This window comes from Ranitomeya imitator, chromosome 6, assembly GCF_032444005.1.
Source record: "Ranitomeya imitator isolate aRanImi1 chromosome 6, aRanImi1.pri, whole genome shotgun sequence".
NCBI classification, from domain to species: Eukaryota; Metazoa; Chordata; class Amphibia; order Anura; family Dendrobatidae; genus Ranitomeya; species Ranitomeya imitator.
In genome coordinates, this window is record NC_091287.1 from 313,219,884 (window position 1) to 313,233,888 (window position 14,005).

Sequence of the window (14,005 nt, forward strand, 5' to 3'; positions counted from 1 at the left end):
GCAAGAGCCTAGTTTTTGCATGTGGCGAGTTCTGCGCGTGGCGAGTTTTGAGTGGCGACTTTTGTGTTTTGACTTTTATGTGGCGAGGTTGGTGTATTTGTGGTGAAATGTGTGCTGAGGGTAATATGTGTTCAAGCACGTGGTAGTGTGTGGCGCATTTTGTGTGTGTTCATATCCCCGTGTGTGGTGAGTATCCCATGTCGAGGCCCCACCTTAGCAACTGTACGGTATATACTCTTTGGCGCCATCGCTCTCATTCTTTAAGTCCCCCTTGTTCACATCTGGCAGCTGTCAATTTGCCTCCTACACTTTTCCTTTCATTTTTTCCCATTATGTAGATAGGGGCAAAATTGTTTGGTGAATTGGAAAGCGCGGGGTTAAAATTTCACCTCACAACGAAGCCTATGACGCTCTCAGGGTCCCGACGTGTGACTGCAAAATTTTGTTGCTGTAGCTGCGACGCCTCCAACACTTTTCCTTTCACTTTTTCCCCATTATGTAGATAGGGGCAAAATTGTTTGGTGAATTGGAAAGCGCGGGGTTAATATTTCACCTCACAACGTAGCCTATGACGCTCTCGGGTCCAGACGTGTGACTGTGCAAAATTTTGTGGCTGTAGCTGCGACGGTGCAGATGCCAATCCCGGACATACACACACACACACACACACACACACATTCAGCTTTATATAGTAGATGTATATATATCTCTACTATATAATTGTCTAAGGGGTACTTCAGTCTGTCTGTCACGGATATTCATTGGTCGTGGCCTCTGTCTGTCATGGAATCCAAGTCGCTGATGGGTCGTGGCAAAACCGGCACAGTCCGGTGGCAACATGGCCGCTCCTTCCTCCCCGCTGCCAGTGCCTGCTCCTTACTCCCCTCCAGTCAGCGCTCCGTACTCCCCTCCAATCAGCGCTCACACAGGGTTAATGGCAGCGCTAATGGACGGCGGTGTAACGCACTCCATTAACGCTGCTATGAACCCTGTGTGACCAACTTTTTTACTATTGACGCTGCCTATGCAGCCTCAATAGTAAAAAGATCTAATGTTAAAAATAATTAAAAAAAAAAAATCATCATATACTCACCCTCCGGCGCCTTTCAGCGACGGGCACAGTCCGATTAGTCCCTCCCCTACACCCCTGCAGTCAGTGCCCGGCGCCCGCTCTGTAATCCCTTCCAGTCACCGCTCACACAGGGTTAATGCCAGCGGTAACGGGCCGCGGTTCCGTGAGTATATAACTTTTTTATTTTAATTATTTTTTTTTTTACAGGGATATGGTGCCCACACTGCTAAATACTGCGCGGGCAGTGTTATATACCGCGTGGCTGCTATATGTTACATGGGCTGTGTTATATACTGCATCGCCTGTGTTATATACTGCGTGGCTGCAATATACTGTGTAGCCTGTGTTATACACTGCGTGGCCACTGTTATACACTGCGTGGCCACTGTTATACACTGCGTGGCCACTGTTATACACTGCGTGGCCACTGTTATACACTGCGTGGCCACTGTTATACACTGCGTGGCCACTGTTATACACTGCGTGGCCACTGTTATACACTGCGTGGCCACTGTTATACACTGCGTGGCCACTGTTATACACTGCGTGGCCACTGTTATACACTGCGTGGCCACTGTTATACACTGCGTGGCCACTGTTATACACTGCGTGGCCACTGTTATACACTGCGTGGCCACTGTTATACACTGCGTGGCCACTGTTATACACTGCGTGGCCACTGTTATACACTGCGTGGCCACGGTTATACACTGCGTGGCCACGGTTATACACTGCGTGGCCACGGTTATACACTGCGTGGCCACGGTTATACACTGCGTGGCCACTGTTATACACTGCGTGGCCACTGTTATACACTGCGTGGCCACTGTTATACACTGCGTGGCCACTGTTATACACTGCGTGGCCACTGTTATACACTGCGTGGCCACTGTTATACACTGCGTGGCCACTGTTATACACTGCGTGGCCACTGTTATACACTGCGTGGCCACTGTTATACACTGCGTGGCCACTGTTATACACTGCGTGGCCACTGTTATACACTGCGTGGCCACTGTTATACACTGCGTGGCCACTGTTATACACTGCTTGGCCACTGTTATACACTGCGTGGCCACTGTTATACACTGCGTGGCCACTGTTATACACTGCGTGGCCTGTATTAACGCATAGGGTATTTTAGAATATGTATGTATGAATATAGCAGCCACATAGTATATAGCACAGGCCACGTAGTATTGCTCTACATTACGTGGCCTCTGCTATATACTATGTGGCTGCTATATACATACATATTCTAGAATACCCGATGCGTTAGAATTGGGCCACCATCTAAAATATATATATATATATATATATTATAATATATGCACACAAACATAGTATATGATACTGAGATGTGTTATATTATGTATATAATAATGAGGTGACTTATTTTGGCAGGAGAGGATAGCAAAACACCCTATTTACTATGAATTTCTAAGAATTTTAATTTACTATGAAAGCTGACTATGTAGAAACACTTTAGTCCAGCTGCCTATCAGCAAAGATGCAGTTAGTAACAGTTAGTGTCAAGTTTTGGTCAACCCTGATTTTCACAGTTCACCAAAACTTTTCGTGAAGGATTGGAGTTTTATTACAAACAGAGAGTTCCATACTTAAAGCAATATCTATGCATTGACAGACTAAAGTAGCATTTAACCCACTTTTCCCCTGTGAATTAAAAACTGGTGGTAAAATGTTTCAATCTGGAATATTACTAGTTGCATCTCCTGAAATGTCATAAAAAAGCAATCCAGGACTTACGAATGATTAATGACGTATGCTAAGGTTACGGTGATATATTCATCGTCCTTAATGGGACATGCAAACTGAGCCAACAGTTAATTGTGGAAGGACAGGATGAGGGTGTAACCATTTTGCTGACAAGCTCAAGTCTTTTAAACCAAACATAAGGAATGATATTTACCATTTAAACTATAATGCATATATGCTGAAAAACAGTTTTAAAGTCTTGTACGAACGATGACACGTTGCAAGTAAGCCATCAAGTGTCTGCTATATAACCTGCAATCACCAAATATTTGATACAATCTACCACTGTGATAAAGGACAATGACTATTCTCTTCTTCAGATTTAACAGGTATTCACTGCTTTACATGTATTAATGATAATTGCTTAATCAATACAAAAATTGTATCCAGTAAAGTGAGAAATGCACCAAAAGGTTAACAATAAATCATTTATCTTAGAAAACACTGATTATTTTTATACTACTGTTAACTTTTGTCAGCAGTAAAAATCTTTTTGTGCCACTCTTGGAAGCATCTAAGTTATGGTTGTCAGTTTCAGGAGTTGGCTAAAATCCAGTGGGTGACCGACCGTGTCACACTGCAGGAAAAAACATTAAAGGGGCTGCAGTTCTAAACCAGCACTGTAGCACCTTCACTTTCAGGATCGGTAGAGGCCTCAGCAGTAAAATCTCCTCTGAACTGAGGACAGCATATCCTAGTAATATGTTATCGCTTTCTGTGATGAGAATGCAAAAGAACCGACATGACTACATTTTTAGGCTTTTCTCCAGTTTTACATGAAAAAGATGATAGGGCAGGCTTGGTGGTATAATCAATTTCCTATATCATTATTAGCGAATTTTGCTGAGAACCCGCAGTACAGTGTCTAAACGCTGTGTTGCCACCTACACTGCTAATCAGCGTCCTGCTTGTTGCTCTTCACTATTGCCTTTAGTACAGTAGTGAGCGCTGTAAAATATCCTCTGACGCGCAGAGGAAAGCAAAGGGAAGAGCAAAGTACTTCAGTGCGCAGGCATAGGGAAAGGTCAGAGAGGCACGGCGCCCGCACACTGCAGTACTTTGCCCTGCACTCAACAGGGCAGACAAAGGATGCCTGCGCCGGAGCTGCGGCAGGAAGAAAAAAAAAGGACGACATCATATGAAGATGGGAGGCGCCGGACCGCGACGCCCATCGGACTGGACCGCACCGGGACTGCCCCTGGGTGAATATAATATAACCTGTTTGTCTTATCTTTCAGGATACCTCGAGGGCTTATCTACCGCATTACAGAATGCTGTACATAAGCCCTGATAACGGTGGCCTTAGATTATAGGCCAATTTTGGGGTGACAGATTCCCTTTACATGAAAGTAAAAGTTAGCCCACTCTTTTGTATGAGAAGTTACTTCAAACATGAATGATATTAGTATGCTTTACTGTTGGCATGATATAGGACTTGTGGCAGTGATCACATTTTCTTCTCTGGACAATCATTCTTGCAGATGTCCATAACAGTCAACAGGGGGCTTAATCAGAGAATAAATTATACCCCAGACTTCTGCAGTCCAATCTATGTACTTCATGCAGAATATCACTCTGTTCTTGATGTGTTTATGGTCGAGAAGTGGCTTCTTTGCTTTCTAGATAGAAGGCCAGCATCCAAAAGCCTTCGTCTGTCTGTGTGCAGATGAACTGAAATCTGCATGCTGCCATTAATTAGTGTTAAACTGTAACCATAGCTAAATCCTCTCAAGGAGTCGATAATGGCATATACTGGACTTCCTTCTTTACAGCAATTTATTCTCTCTTCTCCATAAAAGTCTTGATGATCAGAAAAATGGTTTATTTAGGGGTAATCTTACAAGTAGCAATGTTCTGGTCTGTAAAGCTCTTTTGGTACGAAGTAATGATAACTGCACATGTTTTGGTGCCTTGGACGTATCCATGGTTAACAGAACAACAATGATTTTAAGCATCAAACCCCTTTTAAAGCAAAATAAGTTCATATAATTCAAATCAGCATATGAGAGTGACTTGTCCTTGTTAACGATTTGTCTTGCGCTAACAAGAAGATCAATTAAATAATGGACCGTTCATTTTGTGTAAGGGCTATAATTCAATGGAAATGGGGTTTTTGTGATTAAGTTAATTTTCATGGCTGGGAAAGACGTAAAATGTGCTGCATTATTATGAAGTGAGGATGCCAAAACATTTACATAAACTAAATTTCTAATGACACCAGAAGGTCTACTAATAATTTTCCATCTAACACATATGTCAGCACTGAGGGTCTTCAGTTTTGCATTTAACTCTACGATCTGACTGCAAAAATCGTTCCAGTGCTTAGATAACATTAATGACGTCTTGTCTTTATGTCATTTGCTTACACTATGGTTTTCCCGATGTGCTTGAAAGCTTTCTCCACAAACTCACGAACACTGTGGACCTCCCCTGTAGATATCACAAAGTCTTCAGGCTCATCTGTTTGCAGCATCAACCACATAGCCTGCGGAGAAAATAAACACAGCATAAGTGAACATGGCATGAAATAGTACAATAGGAGTCTGCTTTTCGTACTTCTGCTAGAATAAAGCATATCACTAGTACACATACTGATATATGCACCTCTCATTTCTTACTACACATTTATCTAAAATATTTAAAGTAATTACACCACATTTTATATACGGTAGTTAATATTTTGCAGGACATTGGGAAAATGTTAGGTGAATATTTTTGTTAATTTATTAGCTCCTTGATGCCAACATATTGACAACATATGCTAGGACACAGATGTCCCTGCCTGGCTAGAATTTAAGGGACATGCAGTATATCTTTTTCTACCTATACTATGCAATTATGTCAAAGGCAGCCAGAGAGACAGTCAAGTTAAAGGTCCCTGCATGTTTCCAGGTTCCCTGTGAGTTTATCATAAAGGGAATGCAATAAGACATAACTTCAGTAAGCATTTTAAAATACATCTGTATATTATATAGAATTAACACATTCTAAATCATACCTCCTAATTTTTCAGAAAAATCTGTTGTGTACCCATGAGAAATAATATATTCCGCATGGGGGCAACCTGGGCAGCTGCACAGAAACACAAAAAGGTATGATGGCTCAAATCTACCTCCAAAGCTGGTGGAAATCTGCATAAGGATGAGCCATTGGGCTACAAAGGGCCCATATATCGTTCTTGCACAGGGGCACTCTTCTGTTTCTGCCTGACCTAGTGGGTAGAAAGCTACAGTGCTTGGAAGACAATATAGCAGCTAATATGAGATAATATAAGAGAAATGAGGAATTCCTGCTTTCCTACAAGTTCATAAGCAGCCGCCTTATTACAGCACAATATATCAGCAAAATGTGATTCCAATACTGAGGTGAGATAAAACACTTATTAAAAATTAAAAAGCAGCACCACACGTGTTCCTCTCACTCTACTCCCCCTTTCTTGCATGGGATTCAATGGGTGGCTGATATGATAACTGAATGAGCTGGCCATTTGTATTGCTTTAAGCAAATCAAATTTTACTAGTTTTTTCAGAAAAAAAGCATTTACGGAAAGAAATATATGCATAAATACATTTGTGGTCAATACAAAAAAGACTGGCACATGATTTAGTCCTGGATCCTTTCCAACCACACATTTAGCGGCGCCCACTTCCACACTACCTCCTCATTTCATCATCTCTGGTGGAGTCCCTCAAGGCTGTCCTAGGACCCCTACTCTTATCCATCTATACCCTTGGCCTAGGACAACTCAAACGCTCATGGCTTCAGTACCATCTGTACATGGATGACACAGATCTACCTCTCTGCTGTTCAGAATCCCAGAGTGTCCATCAGCCATATCCTCCTCAAGCTCAATGTGGACACATCTGAATTCATTATCTTTCCTCCATCTCATGTTTCTTTCCTACTAGTGATGAGCAAGTATATTCGTTGCTCAGGTGGTCTCTGAGTATTTGTGAGTGCTCGGTGATTTAGTTTTCCTCGCAGCAACTGCATGATTTACGGCAGCTAGACAGCTTGACTATACGTGGGGATTCCGTAGCAACCAGGCAACCTCCGCATGTATTCAGGCTGGCTAGCAGCTGTAAATCATGCAGCTGCGTCAACAAAAACGAAATCTCCGAGCACTCACAAATACTCAGACCACCCGAGCGTGCTCGGGAAAACCCGAGCAACAGAGTATACTCGCACATCACTATTCCCTACCTGATCTATCAAAAAAAATGACATCACACTTTCCCCTGTACCACAAATCTGCCATCTTGGAGTAACCCTTGACTTATCCAAGCCCTCGCCACCACCTGTGGCCTCCATTTCAAAAATATTTCTAAAATCCATACTTTCCTCAACCCTCAATCTACTAAAATGCTTGCACATGCCCTCATCATCTCCTGCCTTGAGTACTGCAACATCCTCTTCTGTGGCCTCCCTGCTAACACTCTCGCACCTCTCCTATCCATCCTTAACTCTGCAGCCTGACCAATTAAACTCTCTAAAGAAAAGGAGATAGCACTCACCAGTCTTCTGTAGAAATTCTAGTAGTAAAAAAGCATGTTGGCAGGGGGAGTGAGGACGGGAGTGGGCAGAAGCTTGACAACCGCCATTTCGCACCTACTAGCGCTTCCATGGGTCAGTTAATCTCTCTCCTCGCTACTCCACAACTTCACCCCTTCGCAAATCCCTTCTTTAGCTCCCAATTCCCCATTGCATCCATTTAAAACTACGAATACTGACCTACAGTACAAAGCCATCCATAACTTATTTCCTCTGTACATCTCTGAATTTATATTCCCCCACGTAAATCACCAGTTGTCCCAAGAACTCCTACTCTCCTCCACACGTATTCGTTTCTCACCAAATTGCCTCGAAGACTTATCCCGAAAATCCCCCATCCTCTGGAATTCTCTGCCAACAAGTCTGATTAGCCACCACAATCAGATCCTTCAGACGGAAACTGGAAACCCATCTCTTCAAGAAAGCTTACAGCCTGCAATGACCTCGCTGCCACGTCAACACCACCGAAGCTGCTGCAACCCCCCAACCTATTGTCTCCTTACCAGTCATCATGCAAAGTGTAAGACCACAAGGGCAGGGTCCTCTTCTTTCTGTACCAGTCGATCATTGTTCGTTTGTTTCCTGTAAATGATCTGTATTTTGTATGTAACCCCTTCTCCTGAACAGCACCATGAAATCAACGGTGCTATATAAATAATTAATAATAGTCCTTCCAAAGACCATACTAAGGACCAGGGGGCACTCATTAAAGGTGGAAGAAAGGCAACTTTGGCAGCTAAATAAGAAAGGGTTCTTTACAGTTAGAGCAGCCAGACTGTGGAATGCCCTACCACAAAGGGTAGTAAGGCAGGTACTAACAACGTTTAAAAAAGGATGGATGATAACCTCACAACAAATGGCACTATGGATTATAAATAATTGATAGAGACTGTATAACTGGTGGGGAAAGGTTGAACCTGATGGACTGGTGTGTTTTCATCCTATATAACTTTGTAACATTTCTTGGATAAGACATAATACAAATTACTTGTATTCACATGTTCTGTTGTTTTATTCTTTATTTTGATTTATTTTACTCGCTTATATAGCCCAATTAATTCCACAGAGCTTTACAGACATTATATTTAAGCAATGTTTGCTGACATGACAGTTACTTTACTTTAGGTTTTAATAACACATGATATAGGATAGGTAATCAAATTTATGCTACATTTATCTTAAAATTCTTCATATCAGCAGCATCTAAGATCTTGGCCTAGTGGCCAATGTAAAAGTTTAAATAATTTCCCATTCCATACATGGCACAGGTGACCGTGTAGTCTACAGTATGTAGATAGGTGCTAACCCATACACACAGGATCTATTATAGGATCCATTATAGGATCCGTTAATTCACGATGACAGGTCTCAAGGTGTATAGAATAAATCGCAGGGCTGTATAGTAAGTTTCTTCCCATGGAAAAAAAAGCAAATGAATGAAACCACAACAAATAATGCATTTGATAATCTGCATATAGTATTGCTGGTTTTCAGCGAGTTTGCTATTTTTACAGGTGAAACATTTTTTAAATGTTTCAGGGGTAAAAAAAACTGCAAACACACGGCAAACCACATCTAATCACACCAACTGAATGTATTCTATAGATCCTCAGGATGATTTTGTTTCCCTGCCACATCTGAATGCGGTCTTATGATAACTGCCGTCAAGAACAATAGTATGCATATGAAAATGCCATATGGTTTTCCTTGGTAATTATACTGAAGACCAGCTTTTTGGTAGGGATCCTTTTAATAGCTCTGATTTACAGATCTCTTTACAAATTTTTCAATTGAAGGCTTTGGAATAAAGAAAACCCATAAATATAGGACCCCCCCCCACCCAACACAGAGAGAAAACTGAACATAGAGAAAAATAAGTCACAAACACTGGGAGAAATCCATAAAGACTAGCTTTCAAAAATTTAATAAATTAATAATTTAAATAAAACATCTAAATGCAAATTGACAAGTTTTATTCGCATAAGGGCTAGGACCAGCCCACTGGGAGAGACAGAAAAGGGCCCCATGTGCAAGAATATATGGGCCCTTTACAGCCCAAGAGCTCCTAAAAATGAAGAATTGCACCTGCTTTGGAGGTAGAAATGGGCCCCCTTAGCTCTTGGGCCCCTATGCAGCCGCACAGGTTACACCAATGATATGTCAGCCCCTGGACCAGCCCACAAGGAAACCGCAGAATCCGCAGAGGCCGTTATGAAGGAGTGAGTTGCCCAATGCCCCATATGAGCACTAATTGGCACAATACACATGATTCTTGTGTACAGACAATAGCAGCATCTTATCACTCATTTACCAAACTAAGCAGTGTACTATTATATAGAGGCAAAGGTAAATTTGTGAATGAGGATAATGTAATCTATGCATGTAGCTGAAATGTGGGCCCCAGAGTCAGTGTAACAGGTTGGTCCTTGGCACTCCAGTCCCACACCGCAAACCAGGTAAAAAATTTTTGGTTTAATAGCGACTGACATTTCCAGCATGATAGCAGATATACTACGATTACAACAGATATGGGTGCAGTCACTGCCCATCTGGAAAAGTACTCAAATATTAACAAACCAAGCTGAAATACAATGCTTTACTTTGTCGTTCATTACACTTTTTTTCTTGCTCTTCCTTGCAATCACCTTCTGGGAACTGTAGGCGAACGTGTAGATCAGCCATGTTACTCTTGCTGGGTTTTTTGTACAACTTTACTGCAACCTTATTTTTATAAATTAAAATTCAGACAAACAAAACCTTATGAAGCCTAGAAACACAAACATATGAGAAATCTGGGAATTTATTTAGCTTGGCAAAGAAAAATGCATTGCACCGTGTTGGTGGGAACACCATGTGCAAGGTGTTGGCCATTTTCAGACAACTCCTTTTCATAGAACACTCACACAGCCTCTGCACCAAGAACCATCTCCTCTGGACGGGTGCTCCCGGCTGCCATAAACTCATGGAAGCTATAGACTCCTTTGTCTATTTAGTGGTAATAGTCTTCCATTTCTAGTAACAAGCACTACAGCAAATAATAGTCTACAATTACGGGGAGGGCCGGATTCAATTGACCATATGCCCCTTTTGTCTTTAATTATCTAGCCATAATAGTAGCACTTTCATCCAGGTGTTTACACAGACCACTCCGAGGTGTGAAAGAGACCCTAATGAGATGCCCCATGTAGAAACACTGAGGACCATTTCTCATTAGGCCAGATGAACTCACAGGCATCATTCCTAGAGATCCACAAGTAACACACATTATGTCAAACATTCCATACAAAAGGCACTGGTAGGAATCCTTATTCACTAAACGACATAAGTAGGGCACATAGAGCACTTTTTTGATACCTAAATTGAATGTAGCTTAAGAATTTGTGGCAACAAAAAAAAGCAAAGCACAACAACTATACATCTCTCATGCCGACTGCTGTAGCCATTAAGAACAAACTCCATAAAATACATTTTCTAACACAATTTCAGAAGACCCTATCAATTATGTAGTACAGAGGGGTAAGCTAAATAATTATTACGTACATAAAAGTAGATTTAGTTGGAATTTGCTAAAGATCATCCTCAACAATTTTTGATTTTATGTATGGTAATTTACTATCTTGAGAGATGTCATATATATCCCGCAATTCCTGTATGCAAGAAGACCAAAGAGCTGTCAAAGGACACCAGAAACAAAATTGTAGCCCTGCACCAGGCTGGGAAGACTGAATCTGCAATAGCCAACCAGCTTGGAGTGAAGAAATCAACAGTGGGAGCAATAATTAGAAAATGGAAGACATACAAGACCACTGATAATCTCCCTCGATCTGGGGCTCCACGCAAAATCCCACCCTGTGGGGTCAGAATGATCACAAGAACGGTGAGCAAAAATCCCAGAACCACGCGGGGGGACCTAGTGAATGAACTGCAGAGAGCTGGGACCAATGTAACAAGGCCTACCATAAGTAACACTACGCCACCATGGACTCAGATCCTGCAGTGCCAGACGTGTCCCACTGCTTAAGCCAGTACATGTCCGGGCCCGTCTGAAGTTTGCTAGAGAGCATTTGGATGATCCAGAGGAGTTTTGGGAGAATGTCCTATGGTCTGATGAAACCAAACTGGAACGGTTTGGTAGAAACACAACTTGTCGTGTTTGGAGGAAAAAGAATACTGAGTTGCATCCATCAAACACCATACCTACTGTAAAGCATGGTGGTGGAAACATCATGCTTTGGGGCTGTTTCTCTGCAAAGGGGCCAGGACGACTGATCCGGGTACATGAATGAATGAATGGGGCCATGTATCGTGAGATTTTGAGTGCAAACCTCCTTCCATCAGCAAGGGCATTGAAGATGAAACGTGGCTGGGTCTTTCAACATGACAATGATCCAAAGCACACCGCCAGGGCAACGAAGGAGTGGCTTCGTAAGAAGCATGTCAAGGTCCTGGAGTGGCTTAGCCAGTCTCCAGATCTCAACCCTATAGAAAACCTTTGGAGGGAGTTGAAAGTCCGTGTTGCCAAGCGAAAAGCCAAAAACATCACTGCTCTAGAGGAGATCTGCATGGAGGAATGGGCCAACATACCAACAACAGTGTGTGGCAACCTTGTGAAGACTTACAGAAAACGTTTGACCTCTGTCATTGCCAACAAAGGATATATTACAAAGTATTGAGATGAAATTTTGTTTCTGACCAAATACTTATTTTCCACCATAATATGCAACTAAAATGTTAAAAAAAAGACAATGTGATTTTCTGGATTTTTTTTCTCAGTTTGTCTCCCATAGTTGAGGTCTACCTATGATGTAAATTACAGACGCCTCTCATCTTTTTAAGTGGTGGAACTTGCACTATTGCTGACTGACTAAATACTTTTTTGCCCCACTGTACATATGTGATCAAAATTGTTGGTACCCCTCGTTTAATGACAGAAAAACCCACAATGGTCACAGAAATAACTTGAATCTCACAAAAGTAATAAATAAAAGATCTATGAAAATGAACAAATGAAGGTCAGACATTGCTTTTCAACCATGCTTCCACAGAATTTATAAAAAAATAAAACTCTCAAAATAGGCCTGGACAGAAATGATGGTACCCTTAAATTATTTTGCTGCTCAACCTTTTGAGGCAATCACTGCAATCAAACGATTCCTGTAACTGTCAATAAGATTTTTGCACCTCTCGACGGGTATTTTGGCCCACTCCTCAAGAGCAAAAGTTGTCTCGTGCTTGAAGGTTGCCTTTTCCAAATGGCATGTTTCCGCTCTTTCCAAAGATGCTCAATAGGATTTTGGTAAGGACTCATAGAAGGCCACTTCAGAATAGTCCAATGTTTTCTTCTTCGCCATTCTTGGGTGTTTTTAGCTGTGTGTTTTGGGTCATTATCCTGTTGCAAGACCCATGACCTGCGACGGATACCAAGCTTTCTGACACTGGGCAGCACATTTCTGTCTAGAATCCCTTGATAGTTTTGAGATTTCATTGTAACCTGCACAGATTATAGACACTATGCCAGATGCAGCAAAGCAGCCCTAGAACATAACAGAGCCTCCTCCATGTTTCACAGTAGGGACAGTTCATTTCTTCATAGCTTCATTTTTCGATCTGTAAACAGAGCTGATTGTTGTGAACAGGTAATTCAGAACCACAATGGACATAGAAGTACAGAGCACACAAGTGACCTGACAATGACCAAAAATTAAGGACGAGCTCTGAGACGTGGGAACTCTGCTGACCGCAATCTCTAATCCTAACACACCACACTAGAGGTAGCCGTGGATTGCGCCTAACGCTCCCTATGCAACTCGGCACAGCCTGAGAAACTAACTAGCCCTGAAGACAGAAAAATAAGCCTACCTTGCCTCAGAGAAATTCCCCAAAGGAAAAGGCAGCCCCCCACATATAATGACTGTGAGTAAGATGAAAATACAAACACAGAGATGAAATAGATTTAGCAAAGTGAGGCCCGACTTACTGAATAGACCGAGGATAGGAAAGATAGCTATGCGGTCAACACAAAAACCTACAAACAACCACGCAGAGGGGCAAAAAGACCCTCTGCACCGACTAACGGTACGGAGGTGCTCCCTCTGCGTCTCAGAGCTTCCAGCAAGCAAGAAAAACCAATATAGCAAGCTGGACAGGAAAAATAGCAAACAAAAAATAACACAAGCAAAACTTAGCTTATGCAGGATAACAGGCCACAGGAACGATCCAGGAGGAAGCAAGACCAATACTAGAACATTGACTGGAGGCCAGGATCAAAGCACCAGGTGGAGTTAAACAGAGCAGCACCTAACGACTTAACCTCATCACCTGAGGAAGGAAACTCAGAAGCCGCAGTACCACTCTTGACCACAGGAGGGAGCTTGGCCACAGAATTCACAACAGCTGATGTGCAATGCCAAAAAGTTCCATTTTTGTCTCATCTGTCCATAGGACATTCTCCCCGCAGCCTTGTGGCTTGTCAACATGTAGTTTGGCAAATTTCAGTCCATTTTGGCTCATACAACGACGGATGGTGCGATCTGACACAGATGTTTCTTGAGCTTGAAGTTCACCTTCAATCTGTTTATAAGTTTTTCTGGGCTCTTGTTACCATTC

General features: G+C 42.2%; 1 protein-coding gene across 1 annotated transcript in view; it reads right to left on the reverse strand.

The window, feature by feature from the left end:
* Nucleotides 1-14,005, reverse strand: part of GMDS (GDP-mannose 4,6-dehydratase) — a 1,108,130-nt gene that overhangs the window by 193,339 nt on the left and 900,786 nt on the right. The window contains exon 9 of the mRNA XM_069730760.1: nt 5,215-5,333. Coding sequence (XP_069586861.1) covers nt 5,215-5,333 — 119 coding nt within the window. The remainder of the gene's footprint in view (nt 1-5,214; nt 5,334-14,005) is intronic.